Source organism: Argiope bruennichi, chromosome X2 (genome assembly GCF_947563725.1).
Source record: "Argiope bruennichi chromosome X2, qqArgBrue1.1, whole genome shotgun sequence".
In the NCBI taxonomy this organism is placed as follows: Eukaryota; Metazoa; Arthropoda; class Arachnida; order Araneae; family Araneidae; genus Argiope; species Argiope bruennichi.
The window spans coordinates 76,338,855-76,362,606 of NC_079163.1; the positions used below are offsets into that span (position 1 = coordinate 76,338,855).

The 23,752-nt window shown below is 27.8% G+C and overlaps 1 protein-coding gene and 1 pseudogene across 1 annotated transcript in view; one reads left to right on the forward strand and one right to left on the reverse strand.

Moving 5' to 3' along the window:
- The first annotated feature begins 873 nt into the window (after positions 1–873).
- On the forward strand, positions 874–8,761 carry LOC129959805 (excitatory amino acid transporter 2-like; annotated as a pseudogene).
- A 982-nt stretch (positions 8,762–9,743) lies between these two features.
- LOC129960155 (abl interactor 2-like) overlaps positions 9,744–23,752 on the reverse strand; it is a 30,513-nt gene continuing 16,504 nt past the window's right edge. Inside the window, exons 6-7 of the mRNA XM_056073341.1 lie at positions 20,436–20,567; positions 9,744–13,500 (exon numbers count right to left, since the gene is read on the reverse strand). Of these exons, the coding sequence (XP_055929316.1) occupies positions 13,337–13,500; positions 20,436–20,567 (296 nt within the window). The 3' untranslated portion in view covers positions 9,744–13,336. The remainder of the gene's footprint in view (positions 13,501–20,435; positions 20,568–23,752) is intronic.

Sequence of the window (23,752 nt, forward strand, 5' to 3'; positions counted from 1 at the left end):
AGTAAAACTATGGGAATAGATTCAGTCCAGTTTGGTTGACAATGGGCTATAATAGAACTCTTAAGATCCATGTGGAAACGTTCTACAAGTCCATTGGATTGGGGATGGTAGGACGTTGTGCGAATCGGATTTGTACCCAAAATATTATTCAAATGTCTAAATAGATTTGAATCAAAATTTTTACCTTGATCTGTAGTTATAGTTACTCGACAACCGAAACGAGATATCCAATTATGAATTAGAGCTTTACATGTTGTTTCAGAAGTTATATCTGAAGTAGGAATAGCTTCCGGCCATCTGGTAAATCAGTCAACTATTGTCATACAATATTTATAACCATCAGATAGTGGGAGTGGTCCTATGAAATCGATATTTATATGGGCAAATCGAGCATCTGGCAAAGCGAAAGTGCCTATAGGAGATTTTGTACGTTTTGGAATTTTAGAATGTTGGCCATTATGACAAGATTGAACAGAATTTTTAATAAATGAATTCATGTTTGTCGAAAAATAACGTTTAGTAATCAGCTTTCTTGTTGCTCGAATGCCAGGGTGAGAAAGATTGTGAATATTTTCAAAAACTATTGAACGAAAAGAATCTGGAATGTACGGACGAGGTGAATTAGTAGATAAGACACAATATAAGGTTACATCCTCTAAGGGAAAATATTGCTTCTAATAAATATTACTCTCTAATTTCCCCTTTATCAGAGAATTTAAAGCTTATATTTTCAGTTACTCTATTTATTTATAATGCGGAGTTTAAAATAATACATTTTAATTGTTAAATATTTCGTTTTCATTATTTCTTATTTTTTTAAAGATTGTCCAGATATATCTGTTCACTGAGTGTCGTTATCAATCAATTTCGGACATGTCGTGAGGGCGATGAATCTAAACAGCACATCTTTAAATTTAAAACATATTTTCGTAAAAACTTTAGAATTTTTATAGGAAAATTGTTTTTGTTATCAAAATCTATTTAGAACTAAACTGCTGAACATAAGTCAATGCTGCTCAGTCAATAAGTCAATGAGGTGCTGAAACATAAGTCAATTTTTTCAACATTTTTAATTATTGTGGTTATTTCTCTAAAATTTTAATTTACACGAGTGACTCAAGCTATTTTATTTAATTTGACGTCTAATAAAACAAAAGAAAATTGATCAATTGAAATTTAAAGAAAAGTGTTTAATATTTTCTATAGAAGAAGACTGCCGTTTCTACACCATTATTCTAATTTCCTTTCATGTGCTTTAGAAAGTAATTAATGAGTTTCTTCGTTTAAAATGAATTCTTTTTATTTAAATTATATATGATTTTCTGCTTTTGCTTAAAACAGTAAACGGAAATTCGTGTATGTAATAATTAACATGTAAACTGTTGTGTTTTCTACAAGAAAAGGTAAGACATTTGTTTGACTGCACTGTTTATGTATACTGATTTAATGAACATCCATGCTTACATTATACATGCCATACGCTCAGCGCCGATTTAATTACGTAATACAGTATGCATTTTTCAGGAAGAAAATGATGACAGAGCAAAGCAGAAGAAAAGTACAGTTACATATTAGATGATATGCTAGTTTATAATAGTCATATGAATAACTTCATTCTTTATAACTCTGAAAAAAAAAAAAACACTTTTATGGATATAGAAAAATTTTCACACTCTGGCGATGGAAATTTCTCTTTTTCTCTAATGCTCCTGCAAAGAACTTAAGATCTTAAATTGACTAAATTAAAAGAGTCACACTTACTGCGATTTATATCTGCACAAAATTCAGAAAACGTTATTCGTAAAAGTTTTATACTTCCTTTCTCCATGTGCACAAATTTTCAGGAAGAATTTCACAAATGTTCTACTTCCAGTACATTTGAGAAATTTTTAAAGCCATCCTAAATGTATGACTAAAATACTTTTATACACTTTATACAAAAGTTTAATTAAAATATTTTGGTTTATGGAAATGCTGAACCAATATTTATGACAGTTCACTTGCGCATTCTCCATATAAACTTCGTGAGTAGGGATTGCAATACCGGTATTTTGAGCCATTTGTACAATTTTGTAATACCGGTATTCACAAGTTTAAATACCGGTTTTTCGGTATTTACCAGAAATTTTTAAAATTTCCTCCACCATATGTTCAGGGATCGCCAACATAGCATCACCAGGGAACATAGAATCCCTATATACGTTTTTGTTTTTATGTGTCCCTAACGGGCGAAATTAATTAACTAATTAATTGCTTAAAACTAAATTAGCGAAACATGGATTATCCCTGAAAGATGAAATTGTATCCATAATGACTGATGAAGCAACAGTTATGAAAAAAGTTGGAAAGTTGATGGGTGCAAATCAACAGTTGTGCTATGCTCATGGAATTCAGTTAGGAGTAATAGATGTATTATACCAAAAAAATAAAGAACAGAAGAATCCAAATACTGTGGATATAAAAAATTCGGATTCCAATTTTGAAGAGAGTGAGAGTGATATTGACAATGAAGATAATGACAATGTAATTGTTGAAGAAGATATTGCTAATGAGGATGAAACATTAACCCATCAAGAATTGCTTCCTATAATTTATAAAGATCGAACAATTGTTAAGATATTTAAACGTTCCCTTATAAAAGATGACATATTACTAAAATACATACTAACTAAAAATAAAACAGAATATATGTTAATATTAGATTTTAAAACACGTTGGAACCGTTTACTCCTAACAGCACACATCACACTAGAACAACACACATCACAATCTGAAGATTATATATTACATTGAAAAATCGCACAGAAGAAAGGCATATCGAAATAGAAAATGCCTTATGGTATTTACATAATTATAATGATTTTAAAAATGAAAAAGAAAAAGAAAAGAAAATAACCAATTCAAATCTGATTAAGTTTATAGTAAATTTTCTTAACATTTTTTACCCACAAACCTATCCACATTCAGAAGAATTCGGTTCAGTTATCGAAGATTATGATGACACTAATGTCGATAGTGAAAAGGAATTGTCTCTTGAACAAAAATTAGAATTAGAGATAAATAAGAAAATTTCAACGAATCAAAATACAATACAGAAATCATCTATATACAAAACAATCAGATAAGAAATCGATTTAGTTGAAGATGATTGATTTAGAGGTAAATACTTGGAAAAAGTATATCGCGCATTGCTAACAGTATCACTAACTATCATAGGTGCCGAAAGAGCGTTTTCGACAGCTAGTAATTTTTGCACAAAATTACTTTTCAGGCTTAATGACAGTACAATTGATGCATTATGTTTTTTAAGATTACATTTCAAAAATTTGTATTAGTACCACAGACAGAAAAGTGATATTTACACTTTTTTTGTGATTTAAATAAGTTGTTCCTTTACTTTTTTGTGATTATTTATATACTGTTATAATTTATAAGTTACAAATTATTTTTTGTGATATTTACCCTTTCTAATAAAACTTGCAAATAAAACAAAGAAACACCTGTGTTTTCTTTCTTTTTCTAAAATTTCTAATACCGGTATTAAAACCGGTATCCCGGTATTAAGATCTAAAAAATACCGAATACCGGTATTGAAATTTTGGTCCGGTATTGCAATCCCTATTCGTGAGCCTTTTAATTACTTGAAACACTTATAAATGCTTTCTACCTTCTTTTTCACGAGTTTCGAATTAAAAGATACCGAATTAAATGACGATGCTATTTAGAAATTACGTACCTTTTTAACATATACATCTATTCTTTTATTATTATAATTATTTCATCTTCCAGAAATATGTTCCCAGAGAATTTGTTGACAGCTTGTTTTCAACAAGTTGAAACTGTGTTTAGAAAAATTTCTAAGAATGTTACTGTGGCGCCAATGGAAAATATTGATGGCGAGGTTACTATTGCAAACGATTCTCAGATCATTACATATTTCGAGAGAGAGCAAGTATACAAAGACGGCACTAATGTTTTAGGTAAGTCATGCATTTACGTAGCTTTCTTCCCTTCTCCCTTCCACTAACTATAGCAATTATATGTTTGAAATATAAGAGCTTTACATTAAATATTTTCTCTTCATAATTAAAAGGCTTCGCTCGCCAGCCACGATATCTTCCGATACTGTACACGTACATGAATAGGGATTTTATCTTTGTGTGTTAATAACATAGTCATTAAAAAAATGTTAATCCATATGAAATATTTTATTTACCAAAATTTGTTAAAAAATTTATTAATTTTTGTGGCCATTTATTACTTATATTTTTCATTTAAACTTACATTTTGTCTTTTATATTTATGTAATAGACCACTATATTTTACAATTGTTCATTTTGAAATTTTGCAGGACAAATAATAGTTAAGCCCACAAAAATTCTTGTACTACAAAAGACAGATTCATTAGGTTTCAATGGAATTAAGTTTAGCGTAATATGATTTTTCATGGAATATATTTTATATAATCAAATTGATATTATCTCAAACAAAATATTTTTAGGCTTCAAATGCATGTTAATTAAAGCAATCGACTTTGTTTTGCAGGCCTCATTGTCTTCTGCATTGCGTTTGGGATAATTGGTGGGCAACTAGGAGAATTCGGAGCTCCAATGGTTCGTTTCTTCGTCATTCTAAATGAAATTATAATGAGGATCGTCATTATAATTATGTGGTAGTAATATTTTATATTGTATCAAACCCTAAATGGGTATATACTGCTTTCTAATTTGATTCTTAAGAATGATGACAAATTACATTGTTATGGTTTATTTTGCAGGTATTCTCCTTTTGGCATTATGTCCTTGATAGACGGCAAAATCATGGCTATTAACGATTTATCAAAGACTGCCGAGCAATTAGGTTTATATATGCTGACCGTTGTAGCTGGGCTCCGATTCATACCTGTGTAACACTACCATTTTTGTATTTTGCTGTAACACATAAAAATCCATTCACTTTTTTTAAAGGCATGTTACAAGCTTGGGTAACTGGCCTCGGCACGACTTCCAGGCAAGTTTATTGAAGAATCACTCAATTTATTAATTTACCTGTGTTGCTTATATTGATGATTTTATCAACGTGTTTCTTTTTCTAGTGCAGCAACACTACCAGTAACTTTCCGATGCTTGGAAGGAAATAATGGTATAGATAAGAGAGTAACTAGATTTGTTTTACCAGTTGGAGCCACAGTAAATATGGACGGTACGGCCCTTTATGAAGCTGTGGCTGCTATTTTTATTGCTCTGATGAATGGTATTGACTTGACAGCTGGACAAGTTATATCTGTAAGGTAAGTGATCTGCTGATTTTTAAATGTATGCCATAATAATATTGTAATGGAGTTAATTAAATATTCCCTCAGCAATATAAATGAAGACAATAATTTAAATCTCAAATTCAATCATTCTCAGGAAGTACCTCCTGACAACAGAACAGGCATTTTTCGCTTTTACTATATGACTTTTCTCGTGATTAAGATCGGCACCATTTATCATTTTGTTTCGGCTAGCAGAGAAAAAAAAAAAAAAAAAAAAAAGGAGGGAAAATGCTACCTGCAATTTATCATTTTGAAAACTTAGTTCTATCAATTCTCAGTATTGATATCTTTTATACTTAATTTAATTATGACTCTTTTGAAGCATTTTTGGTGTTCTAGGTACCAGAGAATGAAAATTTCGTTTTTTTGGTGTGTGCTTTCACTGCACTTTGGAAAAAGATATTATAACGCAACCGTAAACTTCAAAACTTTATCTGCGATGAAATAAATGTTGAAATAATCTTAAGAAAACTGAAGATAAAAATTTTGAACTAGCTAACATTTTTCATACACTAAATATCATTAAATTCTGAACGGAAAAAAAAAAAAAAAAGCTTACTTTCCGATCTGATTGAAGATTAAAGGGTGAAATAAAGTACGAAGAATTGCAACGAAAATTTTTCTTTTACCTTTTTATAATGTATACAACTACATAACATAAGTTAAGCCTACACAATGTATTTTTTCGTATGATGTTCGTATGATGTAATACATAATACACAAAATTGTAAAACTCAGAATGATATTTATGCTCAAATCATCATCATCATCGACATTGAATGCCGAATTTAAATTTGTACTTACATCTGTAGGATTACCAACTGAAGATATCTCCATGATTGCTGCTATTGATTGGTTATTGTGAATATAATTTTCTTCATTATTTTATGTTATAATACTCATAAAATTTTTAAGTATGCACGAGATGTAAAAACAAATTAGAAAAATCACTGGGAAAGGATTTTATTATACTATATAAAACCCAAACAATTTAAATATGCATTAAGGAAATTTGCCAACCTTTAGTAGAACGCTGAACAATTAAAATTAGAAAAATGGTCCCAAATATAAATAATATCGTAATACAAATGTGCGAAATGTGTTTCCTTTCAAAACGTACAAGTTTCATGCACTAAAGTAAGTTCATGATTCATTAATTAATTAGTATTAATCTCATAAATCTCTGTCACTTACTACTTTTATTTCAATGGAATCAATCAACATGATGTCACAAAATAATTGTGCACATCATGTAACACTGAAGTGCATATTGTCTTGCACTGCATTGCAATAAAATCAAAGGCAGTAAAAAAAGCCCCACATTTTACATGTGATCATGAATAAACTCCATTTCAACAGGTAATTTCTAATTCTCTAAAGGAATTCTATGCGACGCGAATCAGAGATTGTTGTTTGGGAGATGATTAATAAGGATGTAGAAGAATGTCACTTCCCATTGGTATGGTGTATTGCTATCTTAATATAAGAGATTTTGCAAGACACGATTTAGATTGATATTTATCAGATTATTAATAAGAATATAGAGAACAATCGCTCTTCATGGAAATATAACGCGATTCACAAATTTGGGTGACTAAGATAAGATTCTGAAATTATAACAAAATAAACAGATAAAAATACGCATTTCTGCATTCTTGATATCAAAGTCATAAACAAGTTGATTAAAATAAACATACAGTAAACAAATATAGAAACGATTCGTGTCTAGTATTACAATGGTATTAATTTCTTCTAAATCGTATTCTACAACTTGAGTCATTTACAACTGGTTTTTGGAAAGCCTATCTTCTACATTTATTCCAATGTTTAATTGTAAAAATTTACTTGACCGAAAATAAACAAATAATATCTCAGTGAAAAGAACTTACTTTCTCTTATGCACTAAGCAGTCACGTATAAGTAAATGTCCTAGAAACTGATGCGGCACTGAAGTTGGAGAAGAATGGGTATCGGCTAATGCATCGTCTCCATCACCTGATTAGGATTCTGAATTATGAGGTCATTTCCAAAACTATAACTAATTCTGAACAATTTAGTATATATCTACAACATTAATTTTTATGAAATCCTCAAAGTATTGCGTTAGTTACACGTGTATATAATCAAGGTTGTTGAATCTAACTCTCTCTGTCTATATATATGCCTTTCATAATTTGTTTATTTTTATTAAAGTCACATTTATGTTCTATTCAAATACTGCTCCGAGTTTTTTAAATCTCGAATTTTAAGTTTAAATGCTGGAGAAAGGAACTTCTAACTCAACTATTAATAAGTTATCTGACTCTGCACTTTAGTTGAATTATGAAATCAGAAAAAAAAATTTCAGACTGAGACTGATTTGATGTCGATATTCAGTTTAAAAGTACAATTTTTAAATATTATTCGGAACATTTTCACTAAAGACATGAATTCTCATCTCAAAAAGTTTTCCTTTAAGCTGCAAGATTAAAATATAAAATAATTTGTAAAAAACTGGTTTTTGCAAATGCAGGAAAATGAATTTTAAAAAATGAAAATAAATTACATTAGTTCGAATATTAAAAATAACATTCATTATTTTTTTTTCATTTACATCCCATAATACTGCAATATTTGGCTATGTATTAATTCTCATTTGAACTTTCTACCTTTCTTAACGTTTAATAGAAAATTTATAAGTAAATAATTTAATAGAAATATCCAAAGCAATTTTGAAAAGAAAAATTATTTTACATTTTATATTTTACAGCGAAATCCTAAAAGTTCTTTTGATAATACTTATGTCAATTTAAAGAAATTAATTAAAAATTACATAATATCACAATTAAAAGATTAGTTATTAATAATAAAAATGTAATTACACTCGTCAAATAAAAATTAACTCAAAACTATATTATTATAGAATGTAATGAGTGGCAAATCGAAATATACAACAATATGTGTTAGTTACACTTCAAGAGGGTCTCAAAGATATATAACGCCAGGGTAGTTCCAGCTGCCTAATTCGCTCCTTTTATTGAATTGTAACTACTTACATTTTTATACGTATACAGTTTTCTCCCTCAAATTTTGATGCACTCGAAATTTACATGACAGTATGCATCCCATTTATCAAGCCGCCAATGCTTAAATTGTTTAATTTCCGTCTTTCTTTTTCAGTTTTTTAAAAATAGGGACAGAGTAAGGACTTCAATAAATGTTTTGGGTGATGCATTTGGAGCAGGAATCATTCATCACTTATGCAGAGGAGAACTAGAAAGCACTAATGTTAATAGAATTAGCATTGAAATTCGAGACTGTTATGCAGATTCAAGGCGAAGAAGTTCACTTTCCTCAGCACAGTATTCTTTTCGAAACCTAGCAAAGCAGAAGAAACAGCCTGGATTTGATAGAACGACCAGCACTGCTATAGATGATGATAGCAACAATGAAACTCAAATGTAAATGTCATTTTATAAAGTGTTGTATTCATATTCAACTTATTCATTGCATTAAAATATTTTTTAAATACAAACATTGTACTATCGTTATAAGAAAAAAAATTATAGAGAATACAACAGGAAACTTAACTATAATGATAAATAAAGTAAGCTAGCATATGTGTATAATAAGTGAATGTTTAAATATAATCGACCATTATTACAGCTAATATATCAATAATGATAAATAATAAAAGCAACAAAAGATTAGCATACTAACCATAATAATTTTTTACACATAAATTTATTTATACAACATTACACTAAAAGGACTGAATTCAGTATATATTTCACCAAAATGCTATGAATTTTATACTCGAAGACGAATGCTATTGCCAGTCGAAACAAATCCTGTTTAAAGTAATGCTTCTTACCGACAATATACTCGGTAACCTCCTGCCATTTTGATTTTGAATCAAGTGTATTATTATAACTTTTTTGCCATGAAACACATCTGTTACTTTAACTGATAATCCAATGAGCCATCAAAACATTCAACACGTATAACACAAAACAGTTATTTGCACATCTAATTAACTGTATAAGACAAAACAATGAAAAGTCTGTTAAAAACTTTTATAAACAATTCAATGCTTAGGATTTCATAACAATCATTAGAGACTTTTAGAATAAAATTATAAATTCCAGTATTACAGCATACGGCTTCATACAGCAAAATTTATTTATAGTTCTACCAAAGCTTATTTTCAGAAACTCTACATCATATTTCATAATTTTTAACGATTCAAAAACAAAGAATTAAAAATATTTCTATACACGAAATCTACCAGTAATGTTCATATAAAATGCTTTTGTACTTTCAATGATAATATTTTTTTTAAGCTTGCTTCAGGAAAAAACATGGAAACATTAGTCATTATAAAAATAAACTATATTTAAGTTTCAGACAAAATACCCTAAAAATCATGAAACAAACAATAGGCAAGACTACTTTTTTATTTGAATTTTCAATTATACAGTAAGCATAGACTATCATTACCTATATTTCATATCCTCAGAGAAATATAGGTATATTTATAACAAATAGCATGGTCAATATATAGCTGCGAAATTACAATAATAATACATATGTTTCAAACCCTTTTTAAATGACAGCAAAATATTTTCTTCAAAATTAAATAGAAAAAAGTTACACAAATAATATTACGATTATTACAAATATTAAACTCGATTATTATTCGATATCGTAATATTATAATACGAATACGATACAAATAATAATAGGAGTTTGAAATAAAAAGATTCAAGCTGCATCCTTTAAAAACAATTTTTGCTAAATTAAACTATTAAAAAATAGTTTTGCAAATTTTCTTGCGGAGAAAAAAAAAAAACAGCCCACAGACAATTGTAATTATGGGAACCATATATAAAAAACACAAACATATTTCACATACTGAATATGAATAAGATATTTCTTAATCAGATAAACATTTATAAAAAAAAAGTATTAATATTAATCGAATTCCTCATAATTAAAATTATTCTACATCTTAATTTAAAAAATATTCTACATTAATTTGATTTTCATCTGCAATTACTAAATGGGAGATGATTAAAATTCAATGAACAAACCGCATTTTTGAACTTTTCTTAAATCTATTAAAAATTAAATAAATCTATTAAAAATTAAATCCAGATAAATATTTTATGATAGATGTCTAAAAATATTTTCAGAAATTATTCGACTTACAGTTTCAAAATTAATGTAACAGAAAAAGCATTTCAACAATCTGCTTATTATTTTATGTTAAATTGAAGGTAATTTCAGCTTTTATTTTGTTGAGTTATTTTTCTCTGTTACTTCAGTAGCATATAACATTCAGACAATTTAAAATTAAATATCGATAATTAATTGTTAAAAATTCTTTCACCTATTCTCAAAATTCATAACTGTAAATATCATGATTGTTAAAGCAAATTGAAACATTATTTCGCAAGATATATATATTGTTCAGTTTATATACATATATATAAATATCGACAATGGACATTTTATTCAAATAAGGAAACTAAAATGTGCATAAAAATACAAAAAAGAGGTAAAGAAAACTAAGAATAAATAGAAAAAATAACAAATATATACATATACAAATAGATATATTTTTTTTAATATTCGAATCATGATTTTTTCCCCCTTACAACATAGTATACTATCTTCAATCAATAAGTTTTATAGAAAATTTTTCTTAAATCCTTTCTTAAAAAAAAGTACATATAAATTAATGATGCATTCAAATTGGTCGAAATTCACTTCATTGCACTACTTTATATCGGCAAACTGCAAATAATAATAAAAAAAAGGGGGCGGCTGCTATTAAAAAAATCTGCCGAAGCAATAAAAAATTACTTAAAATCTCAACAAAATTTTAATTTTACTAACGAATTTATTTAAAAAAATATTTGAATCCTTATCAGTTAGGGATGTTTTAACTTTCTACATTTACTTTATGAACATTTATTCATTGCGATTGTCGTTCCGTTTGAATGTTAAATTTTTGGCATACTAATGAAATATCATCCAGATGCCAACAGAAAGTTAGAATTACTATTTTGGGAGACCAGTTTCTCAGCACAGAAATGGCTTCTACTACTCAAAAACTGAACCAATCATATTTTACTATTATGAGGATATCACTGAAATAGAAAGGTGCAGATATAGCTTTTTTAAAATTTAGATCCACAAAAGATGCCACACGATATACATGTTGTTAACTGTTTGCCATACTAATAAAACGTCCTCGAGATATCAAGAAAAAGTTCGAATTTCTGCTTTGCGAAACCTGTTCCTAATTAGAGAACCGCCTTCAAACAAAAACTGAACCAATTATTTTCATCTTGGATGATGATATCAATGAAATAGAAAGATGCACATATCGCCTTTTCTTAATATATTTCCACAATAGATGACACACGAAATACTTGGCATACTAATAAAATGTCCTCGAGATATCAAGAAAAAGTTCGAATATCTACTTTGAGAAATTTGTTCCGGACCAGAGAAACGGCTTCTTCTTCTCAAAATTGAACCAATCGTTTTCACCTTGGATTATGATATCATTGAAATTGACAGGTGCAGATATCGTTTTTTCTTAATCTATATATACAATAGATGCCACACGAAATGCAAATTTCTGATTTGCGAAACTTGTTCTTTATTAGAGAAACGGCTTCTCCTCAAAAATAGAACCAATCATTTTCAACTTGGATGATGATATCACTTAAATGGACAGGTGCGGATATCGCTTTTTCTTAATTTACCTCCACAATAGATGCCACACGAAATGTATGTTGTTAAATGTTTGGCATACTAATAAAATGGCCTCGAGATATCAAGAAGTCTCAAATAATTTCAATTACTAGCAAATTTTTAGATTGAAAAAGCGTATCAGTGTATTAAAAGCTATATCCTTTTTGATTAAAAAAATAATAATACACAATATAACGTATGAGATCCTTCTCTCTCACAATCCCTAAAAGATTATTCTATTTTAAACTAAGATATTAAAATACATTTTTAAAAAATCTAAAATTAGTCAGATTTAAAAACAAGAATTTCTTGCAACTTACAGCTTATTTCTAAAAATTCAAATACCTTGTATTAACATAATCATAAAAAAATTAATATTAAATATTTTCTAAAAATGTATTTTTGAAAATCTGTAGCTAACTTTGAGATAACAAATACAATTTTAAAGAATACGGCGGTACAACAATTAATCTTAAAATTTTCACACATATAAATTACAGTCATAATTAAATCTTGCATAAAATATTAAAAATTCCTTTCATTGAGCCAACCAGATAATCTAGTAAAGAGCGACTGAGTGAAACAATATCCATTGTGAAGTATTTAATACTACAAACATGACTTTTTGTAAAATATTCATATGCATTCTTTTTATATAAATTGAAAACCAATTAATTGAATGGAAAAAACTAAAAACTTTGGTAAAACAGGAAAATGACATATTGAAATATGACGCGAATTCTTAATCGTTCAAGAGATATTAGAGAAGTGAAATGAAGTTAAATTTCAAAGAAATCTTCCTCTGATAAGCCTCATACATGGAAAAGTGTCTTTTTGAAAAGACAATGTTTTGAACATTACATAAATTTACAATCACAATTAATCAAGATATTACTTTTCAAGTAATCTCAGAATTATCTATTTTTTTATATTATCAAGAAAAGTACCAATCTGAAATATGATACAGTATATTAAAGTCAATCTATATGAAAATTTTCAAATTATTTTAGACAACTTAAATATCCAAACCTGGAGTTGTGGGGAAGTTTATGAATGATTTATTCATAAGTCTGCAAATGAAAATAATGTGAATTATTTTATGTCTTATTCTTTGAATAATATGAAAAATTACTATATATTGAATATTTAGAATAATATATAATTTTTCATAAAGTCAAAATTTCTTTTTCAGATATATGCAAATGTTCCTTTGGTATCAGAAATTTCTCCAATTTCATCATTTATAAAACACTCCATTATATATCAATGTTTTTATAAGCATGGTTCAACATAGTTTCCAGGAAAAAGACCTGTTATTCCATTCATTACACCTTCATACCATCCATCATCATTTTTCTTCAGAACATAAATAATTGCATTCTCAGAGAAAGAAAGCTCATCTTCTTTATCAGCTGCATAATCATAAATAGCCACAACTGAAAAAATAAAATAAAAATAAACAAAAATAAATAGTAAAGACGATCGGCATTTTGAGTTGATTAGTAATAAAATTTCTCAAGTATAGAAATCTTAATCGCATCTAGAAATTTGAAACTACAATCATTTTTAGAATAAACAAAGAACACCTTTTGAAAAGAATTCATTGTAGTTTGAGCCACATATTTTATTTATATAAATGTGAAATACTCATTACAGTAGATTTCTCTTTTGCAATTGAAAGCATGTACACGATTTAAAAAAAAAAAAAAAAACAACAACAACAACATTGCAGAATTTTCGACTAGATTTTCACTTAATATAGTTTTTATTTGAATTAAAATCTGCAAAAAATGACCTAGTACTTTAAATGCATGCACAACAGATCTTGTGCAAGCTACTTCAAAAGACTAATATCAAAACAGAGAGCAGGATTGTTTTTTTGGCGTGTCCTCCACCACAGAGGTGGCGGTAACAGGGGGGCAATTGCCCCCCTGTCGGCGAGAAATTCAGAGTTTCGTCGGCAAAAGTGTTCACCATTTCATAATGGTTGTAGAGAGTTGAGCATTATCGAATATGATTTTTTAAAATCCACCTTAAAGTTAACGATCGAAATATCCAAGTAATGGTTAAAGTGTTTAGGCTATATTTGGCAAAATCAAGGGGGGGGGGGTAGGTCAATAATCGATAGGGCGTTAGGTCAATAATATGCGGTATTTGCGTTAGGTATTTTGCGGACAATTTTTGATAGACCAAACTAAGAACTGAATGCAATGGATGTCGAAAACATTAAGTTCGCAGATTTTCAGACATCTGATTCAAATGTCTTTCATTAAGCTTATAATTTGTACTACTTTTGGCCCTATAACCGACAAGATAACAAGTGAATAAGATATTGACAAGGTGATATTCTCATTTTGCTAGCAATTTTTGATCGGTCGTATAAATTCAATGTGGTGAGTGCCGAAGATGTTAAATCCGCTGATTTTCAGACATTTGATTGAAATGTCGTTCACTTAGCTTATAATTTGCATTAGATTTGGCAATATATCCGAAAAGCTTATAAGATACCGCATTCTGCCGATAACTTTTGGGCGGCCCACTATGAACCAAATATGATGAATGTCGAAGAATATATCCACAGATTTTCAGACATTTGATTCAAATGTCGCTTATCAAGCTTTTAATTTGCACTATTTTTGGCAATATAACCGACAAGATGAGAGGTGTATAAAACAAAGACATGTCGCATTTTGTCAAAAAATTTGATCGGTTGACTAAGAATTCAATACGAAGGGATGTCGACGAGTCCAAATTCTCAGTAATTTTATTTAAATGTCATAATGTTCATTCAGCATATAATTTTTACTATGTTTAGCTGAATAGTCAATAAGCTGGCAAATGAATACGACGTCACATTTTTTCCGACTAATCATTATCCTTCGGCTAAGATTTTATCATAGATTATGAAAAAAAAAAAAAAAAAAAGTTTTTATCGTGCACTTCGATTACCTGCCAGTGGAATTATTAGAGAAATTGAAGCTTTTATATTATTCATGAATAGGACGATAGAGTTGTTTTCCAGAATTCATAATTCAAATCCAAGTTCTAAAATTAATCATCATCTTATTCAGATAATTGTTACTTCCTCGGTAACGAATTCATAAATTTATGTTATTCATTTCACTATGAGAATTGCCTGACTAAAATCTAGTTAATAATTAAACTAAATTTAAAAAAAAACAACAACAACAAAAAAAACACTGTTTTCTTTTGACACTCTTGTGAGTATGCATGCTAAGAAGAGTTATTTTGCTGCAACCAAATTATGTGAATTCATTATAAATCATTGGAGTAAGTAAATTGTAAATTAAATCCATTTAACAATAAAATATCTGCTTTCTTTTGCAATCTAATTTATCATGCTACAATTATTACACTAAAGAAATATTACCGACTTCAGTTGACGACAAAAAAATATTTTTGGTATGGTAGCTTTTTAGCTACACTAAAAAAAGTAACCAAGTATGTACTAATTTTTTTAAAATAAATTACTACCTAAATGCTTAAGACTCTGCATTCAATGTTATGACTATGTAATCGGAGAAGGTATCATTTATATATACTTTTCTTTCAATTACTATTATCGGAAAAAAGTATATAATTTCAGATGCTTCTAAACTTTTAATAGACTTTGAATAAAGATGTCTTGATAAAGAAAGGATTAAAATAGTTATTCTTAGAATATTCATAAATAACACATTAACACCTTGATATACGAATTTACTTAATTTCCTAATTAGATGACAGATCTTATTTGGGACAATTATCGTTATATTAATGCCCAGAAAAATATAAGGGCATTTGTGGTAATGATGCGTTTTCAAGTGATTTTAGCGTTTTAAATTACTTAATACTTTCACTTAATTACAGATTTAAAATAAAAAATTAAATAATTCCATACGCGAGTTAGACTCGCCATTGTATATGAAGGGTTTAAAAAAAGCCCATGCATGCAACTGAGGGGATAAAACTTACGTTTTGGTAGGAATATTAGCTTGTAATAACTTCAAATTAAGAAAGTACTTAATAGTACATAGAATAGTCAGAAAGTGCATAAATAAAAATGAAGATAGGTGAATTCATGTTCAAGATCTAATTTTTTTTTCAAATAAAATGCATTGGTTTTTTTAAGCTTAAATGTAAATAGAAAAATAAATACAAGGGGGATCTAGTGTTGAAGCAGTCCATTATTCATAAGAATATTTTTCATATCTTACATAAAATAGTAATTATGTACATATATTTACAAAATATTTTCTCCTGCCTTCTTAAAAAACAAGATATTGTATCTTTTCTGCATTCTATATTGTTCGTGTCCGAACTATAGTAAATTTTTGTTGAATACGTGCACTTATTTTCCTCAGATTCGAAACGCATCTTAATTCTTGCTGATTGTTGCAATTCTCACTTAACAAATATTTTAGGTAGGGGACTAAGCAGAGAAATCGGTTTTTGAAGAAAACATCGAATATTTTTTATTTATTATTCTGTATTTCTAAAACAGTTACTTTTATAAAACTTTTTGTTTCAACATTCATTTTATATAGCTTCTGATATAAAACAGTAAGAGTATGCATTTTTCCATTTAGCATGACACGTCATTCTAGTACAATAAGTGTTTCTATATATATACTACAATCTAGAATGGAATATGACTATATTTTTTCTAAAATTAGATGGCAGAGAAATTAAATCTCAAGAGTCTGAAAAGAAACTGAAATCTCAAGAAACTGAGAACCTGTTTTTTTACAAATACTTTTATAAAGTTTTAACAACGAAAAAAAAGGATCAGCATTTGAATAAAAAAGAATTAAATAACACTTGATTTTCTTTAATTAAATGTAAACTTAATTATTATGAGTTATTTTGTAGTCAAATTAAAGATATTGGGCTTGCCTCCCTGTCGGATTTGTCTTGCCCCCCCCCGTCGGCAAATCTCTACCGCGACCTCTGCTCCACCAGAAAAAAAAAATAATAATAAATTTTAAAATATATTAATTTTTTAAGTCAGTATAACTTGTTATAAAACCTAATAAGGACAAAAAAAAAGTAGGGTTTAAAAAAAATTCATTAACACTGTTGCGATGCATGAAGCATTTCTAAAAGTTCCTCATAATCTGGCCCAAATCAAGATGAGATTTTTAAAATTATTATACTATTATTTTTAAATATTCGAAGGATTACATATTTGGTTTGTGGGATGTAATGTGCTTATCACTGACATGTAGAATTAAAAGAATTATACAAAATAAGTAAAACACATTTATCAAAATAAAAGAATAGGATAGATTTGGCAAGAATTTACGCAAGATTGCATGCAAAAAACAATAACATTTTAGATTCGTTTTACAGGGTATTTACTCTCTAGCAAATCATTTAATCACTTCAATAAATTTCATATATATATATATATATATATATATATATATATATATATATATATATATATATATATATATTTGAAACACGACCCTCATTTTTTTTTCTGATTCTTTAAATTGAGGAGTGTTAAGATTGAAAGTGCTACTAAATAATAATATATAAAATATTTTGTAATTGACATTATCTAAACAAATAACTTCACAATGATCGGTATATACGGGCAGCCCATGAAAATAAAATACATCATGAAATTTTTTTTTAATTGCATGTGAAGCAAATTTTATAAAATTATTTCCGAAGTTTAATGCTAAACTTAACATAGAATTTTATCCATTCAAATTCTGATAATTCAAATAAGCTCCAAATAAAAAAAATCAAATAATTGTTAGAGAAGAAGTTTTAATGCATAAGAAAAATACAAATCAAAAAGGATTTCTTTTTATATCATATTTTAAAAATATATATAGCGTTCCCAAATCTCTTAATACATTGAAAAGGAATATACATAAAAGTAATAATGAAAAACTTATATTACCTTTTTACCCTTATATGGAAACTCTAAATATCGAAATAAATCCTTTGTTATAAAACCATTCAAAAGCTTTGGTAATGACGTTAATATTTACAATATTATACAGAGTTAATTCAAGCATAATCTTAAATTTAACGATTAAAATTTACAATTAATAACTTTTAATAATATAAATAGTACCCTGTCACAAAATTAAAATGCATTGCATGAAATAAAAAAAAAGTATGAAATTATACAAAATATGAAAGATCTGATTCAAATATGAATTGGTAACTTGTCTATAATACATAAAATTGCACTTTGCTAATATTTTAGTAAAAATTATCTGACATATAGAAAGGGAGATATTACTTCTGAAAATTCTGAAGGCTTTAAACTTCAGAAATGTTACAAATTCCGCTTCCTCGTTTTTATCGGTGCGAAAGTATTTATGATTTCGTTGAAGTCAGTTCATACTCAAAAAAACTAAATCACAATGCTTTTTTTATTTTTTTGTTGTTGTACGTATATTGTGAGATTTACAACAAATTAAGGATCTTCCACAGATTAAAAGATCGTTCGCAGCTTGTACTTCGACATTGTTATCGTCAAAAGTATCAGCAGAGTTGGTTCAAATAAATTACAAACAAAGAAATTTATAGATGTATTTATGTGGTAAAAAAATCAGACTGATATTTAGTAATTATATCTACAGGATCTTAAATCGTAATATAGATTTTTGTTGTATATACTTTCCATGATAAGCACTTGTATATTTTATGAAAATTATGTCCGGATATTCAATCAAAACACTAGCTCGAATTCCACAAGTTCAGTTGTACAGAATACCGTTGATATTTTTTTGCTGAATAACAAAGTTTCCATAAATGAAAATTAATCTGGTCTTTCTTCCTTTGATATTTCAACTACGAAAAGCTAGGAAATTTAGTTTTATTACGATTAAGTCCCATTCAGCACATTTTGAAATATATACCTTGGTCATATCAATCATAAATATACTTTCTAATATTCATGATTCGATTTTCAAGGGCGTAGTTTCCGATAATATGTTTTATTTTTCACATATGTGAAAAACGACTCATTTCTGAAAAGCATACGATACTCATATTTTAAATTTTGGAATTTATTCTATTTTTAGTCATGCTATTGTTGAGTGTTCTTTGTTTTCGCGAAAATAAAAAAATACTTTCATATCAACACAAAAGATTTAAAGATTTGCTTCTTGCTTTTCATGTAAAAAAAAAGAAGTTATCTATTTTGAGGTTTGTTACCATTTATTCTGTTTAACACATAAAATAACTATAAGTTCTAAGCCCTAATCTAATAACAATACATTTCTAATTTTATTTTCAATTCCGGAAGCCTTTGATAGATTTTAATAATTTACTCTCATTTTGCTGAAGCCGTTTTAAAATTTAAAAAATCGTAGGAATAGGAGCTTTTTAAAATTTTCTTTTAAATACAACAAATTGATTCCTTAATTTTGCAGCCCCTTGCAACTGCGCATAGGGCGCGGGTCCTGCTTATCCCATCCTCGTTACGCCACTTTCTCTTATATCTTTTCTGTTTTTCAAAGAACACCTCATTGCAGATTTATTGTAAAGGTTGTGGATTGTACGTTATTTTTTTAATATTATATCAAAAAAAGGACAAAAATGAAGATTATGTTGAATTATATTTACAAATAAAAGACAACGAAATATTAGATAAAACTGATGTTAAGAATGAGAAACACGATTTTTTCTTTTTAATTTACATTATTAAAAGAAACTTTTCATAAAACATTCCAACAATTCTTCACTTTAAAATCTATATTTGAAGATGTGGAAATGATATTTAGCAAGAAAATTATTAGTAAACATCGTTAGGTAAGCAGAATTAGAAAGTTCATACTTTCTAATTCATTTTCAATAAAAATTCAGAAACCTAAATCAGCAACAAAAAAAGGCAAAGAGTTATGAGAGTAATCATGAGAATCAATTTTTAACATGGATTCTAAATTATACAATAAGATCTAAAGATTTTGAAATTTGTAGGTCACTGTCTCTTAATTAAAGTATATAAAGCAAATGTAAAAATGTTTAGTATAGAAAATACCCTATTTACAGCATTATTATGAAATAATATAAAAAAGGTATGGATGTTAATTTAAATGAAAAATATTTTTCTTTAGCTGCAAGTCTCTGAACAAAGATTCTTAAATTAATGCTACTGATACATTTTTTAAAAATTTCATTCATCTACATAAATAAAATAAAATTGAGAGTATAAAAAAATTGCCCTTTTATTATAGCTGAACAAACAAACAACAAATATTTTTTAAAAATCCTCCAAATTATGAAATTTTAAAATTTAATGATATCAGATAATTCTTACAATGAAATCTATCACATAAATTAAAAATAACACTGATGGTTTCAAACAATGTTTACTAATAATCTGAAAAAAAGATATTACCCTTTTCAAGATAGTTCTTTGGAACCCAATCAGGATCATGATTTCGGTGAAGAAAAGGTGGAGATGGAGGATTATAATTTTGATTATACAAACTATCATCTTCAGGAGGTGGTGGAGGTAAAGGAGGAGAGGCTGAAAAAGTACATTAACACATATATATGTATGTATACAACAAAATTATATCAGTTTGACAAATAATGATCATAAAGTTTTTATTTTAACAACAGGGAAAAATATCTTTATAAAATATCATATTTTTTTTATCACTGTAAACAAAATTGTATTAAATGCATTAAAACAAATAGGAGAATTTCAGTTTTATTAAGTGAAAGAGTTTGCAAGTAAAACAGCATCTCAAAGACAGCTACACCAGGTGATTCTAAAGTTTGTTAACATATGAAAATTTAATAATTTAAGAAATAACAATAGTATTTAGGTAAAAATTGACACATGCTTGGAATGCCATTGGGTTTCATTGAAACAAACAAACAACAACAAAAAAAAAGTGGAAAAAAGAACACTGGATAGCAAAATGTCAGTGATGCGGTATGAGATAATGAGCTGCAGTGAGTAAGGAAATATGGTTCACTAGAAATCACGCCTTTACCCAAAAAGGCTCTGTTAATGAAGTTGTACTTCAGAATCGAGCATCTGCTACGGCAGTTTTATGATCCTATCACCAAAAGAAGGGTATTCGAAAGGATAGGGTGAATTTTCAAATGTTAACGGAGTTTTGAATCACCCAGCATATGATTTTATCAAGTTATGAGATATTTTAAATTAAAAAGTTAGAAATTAATTTTGAAGTTCTCATTAATTAAATGCTAATTTCATGATAGAGAAACAGAATACCGACTATTTATTTTAATTTGAAAATAAATAAATCACTGTATAACTAAACATATCTAAGCTATATAGACCTTGCATTCATCATTCCTTGGTTTCATCCTGCAGAGTCAACTACTAACAATAGCTAGTTTGTTCAAATACATTTTGTAGAATCTGTGGAAACCTCCTATACTTTATTAACCCATTGATTAAATGTTATTGACATGTAATAGGTTAAATATGTCTTTCAACAATAAAATAAAATGTCGAATTCATTAGCTACTTAAATTAAGAATATACAATAACATTTCTAAATAACTATGCTTTAAAAAATAATAAGGATGACAGCAATTTTCAAAGCAAGCAACATTATGAAATCTTATTTAGTTTAGATGCAAAATTATAAAGGTGTACACAATAAAGGATATTCATGATTAAATAATGATCAGAAGAAAAAGCTAATGTAAAGTAACTGTATTTTCAAAAAAGTCAGAAATGGAAAAAGTAGCATGCATAGAAAACAACAATAAAACCCCCCACACAATGAACTAAATTAAGACACAAAATGCTACTCTTAAAATCAGAAAATGTACAAATATTTGCAAATAAAAACTCGTAGAAAAAATAAGAAATGGAGAATACAAACTTTTATATGAATCTAAATCTTTCTTTTAAATACAAAAGTATTTTAGTTGAAGGAGTAAATATTATCATTTAATTGAATATGTGAGATCACAAACATGGTATCATTTCTGCCGTTAAAGAGTAATTATATTTTGAACAACATGTAAGGGAAATATGGCACAATTTTAACAAAAATATTTCTCATAAATTATTTTCCACAGGAACAATATGGGAATTTTCAGAATAACATTTTAACAAATTTAAAAAAAACATAAAAATTTGACAGCAATAATTAAAATTTTTGGATTGTAAACCAATTACATTAGCAAGAAAAATGCCCTCCTTCACATGAGTTAAGGATATAGTATGTTTTTGAAAATGAAAATTCAGATTTAATTTTCAAAACGTTGCAAAAAGTTAATAAAGATACTTACATACCTAAGGCTCACAGAAAATTATAACATTTGTTTTATTTTATATTCATAAAAACCATATCAAATAAAAAAATATATACTTATATCTCACTATTGGATGCAGCGTCGCAATTATGTTTAGTTCATCAATGACATAACAGACAGTTTCTTGTGGGAAAATAAAATTTCCTTTTTCATTTCTCCTTATAAATAATATCTTAAAAATATTCAAAGCTTCCTCATATTTTCTCTCAACTATTTCAATATAGCAAATTACAGATTTCTTTTTGTTAAAAACTGAACTAAAATAAAATAATCTAAACTTATATTTTGTTTATCTTTACTCCAATCTACTGCTTGCATATTTTCCTGCTCATTTATATTAATAATATTTTAATTAAAGCTTTTGTGGTGATGTTTATGTAGAGTGTTGTATAAAGCATTTCATCGCTATTAGAAAAATAAACTCTTTATTACACTAACAACTATCGGAACATCGCTACTTAGCGCACGTATACACAGAACGGGCGAAGAATTAACATAGATATTGTTAAGGAAAGTAGATAGGTAGCGCTTTAGAAAGACATGAATAAAAGATGGCGCTACGATCACTACATGAGTATCCCCCTAGTGAATAGAGATGCATAATGCACGATTTTTCGAATAAGAAATAATTTTGCTATTGTTACTTTTAAATATTTGTTCCAAATATCTGTTATTTCAATCATATTATTAATTTAAAATTATTATTTAATATTAAATATAAAATTTATTAATTGTAATTAATACTTAATTTACTAATTTAAGTAACGTGTCAATGAATTAATTTATCTATTTCAGCTTACTTCTTAAATTTGATTTTTTCAAAACTATTTATTTAATTTTTGTATTGGAGTAAACCATTTTCTGAAAAATTTGAATTAAATATAAATGTCATTTCTTTAAATTGTTTACTTTAGTTCTATATCCTACCAATAGATGGCACCAGCAATAAATGGAATATATGCAAAGTCAAATCACAAGCAATAAAGAACGATTTGTATGGAACAGTGCATCAACACATACGAATACCAATAAGACCGGTTACTCTCAAGAAGTGGAGCGGTGACTTCACACTTTCCAGTGAAGTCACCGCTCCGAAAAATTTCAGTGATATGCAATTCCAATAACCGGTCCGTTCACTTTTCAATCCGTTCACAGATTTCTCCTTTTCTGTTATGTTCGAGAGTTTCCATTGGACAGATCGTATCGATTGTTACTTTCCAGCGAAGACACCGCTCCGGTAAATTTCAGTGATATTGTATCGATTGCTACTTTCTATCGTGATCCAAAACCCGTAATCGAAATATCACCAGTAAGATCGTATCAAGGATTTGAATCACACCCCTCTTTGAAAAGTATTGATCACTTGTATTTGTGACTTTTTGATATCAGTTACGTAATAACTGCTCG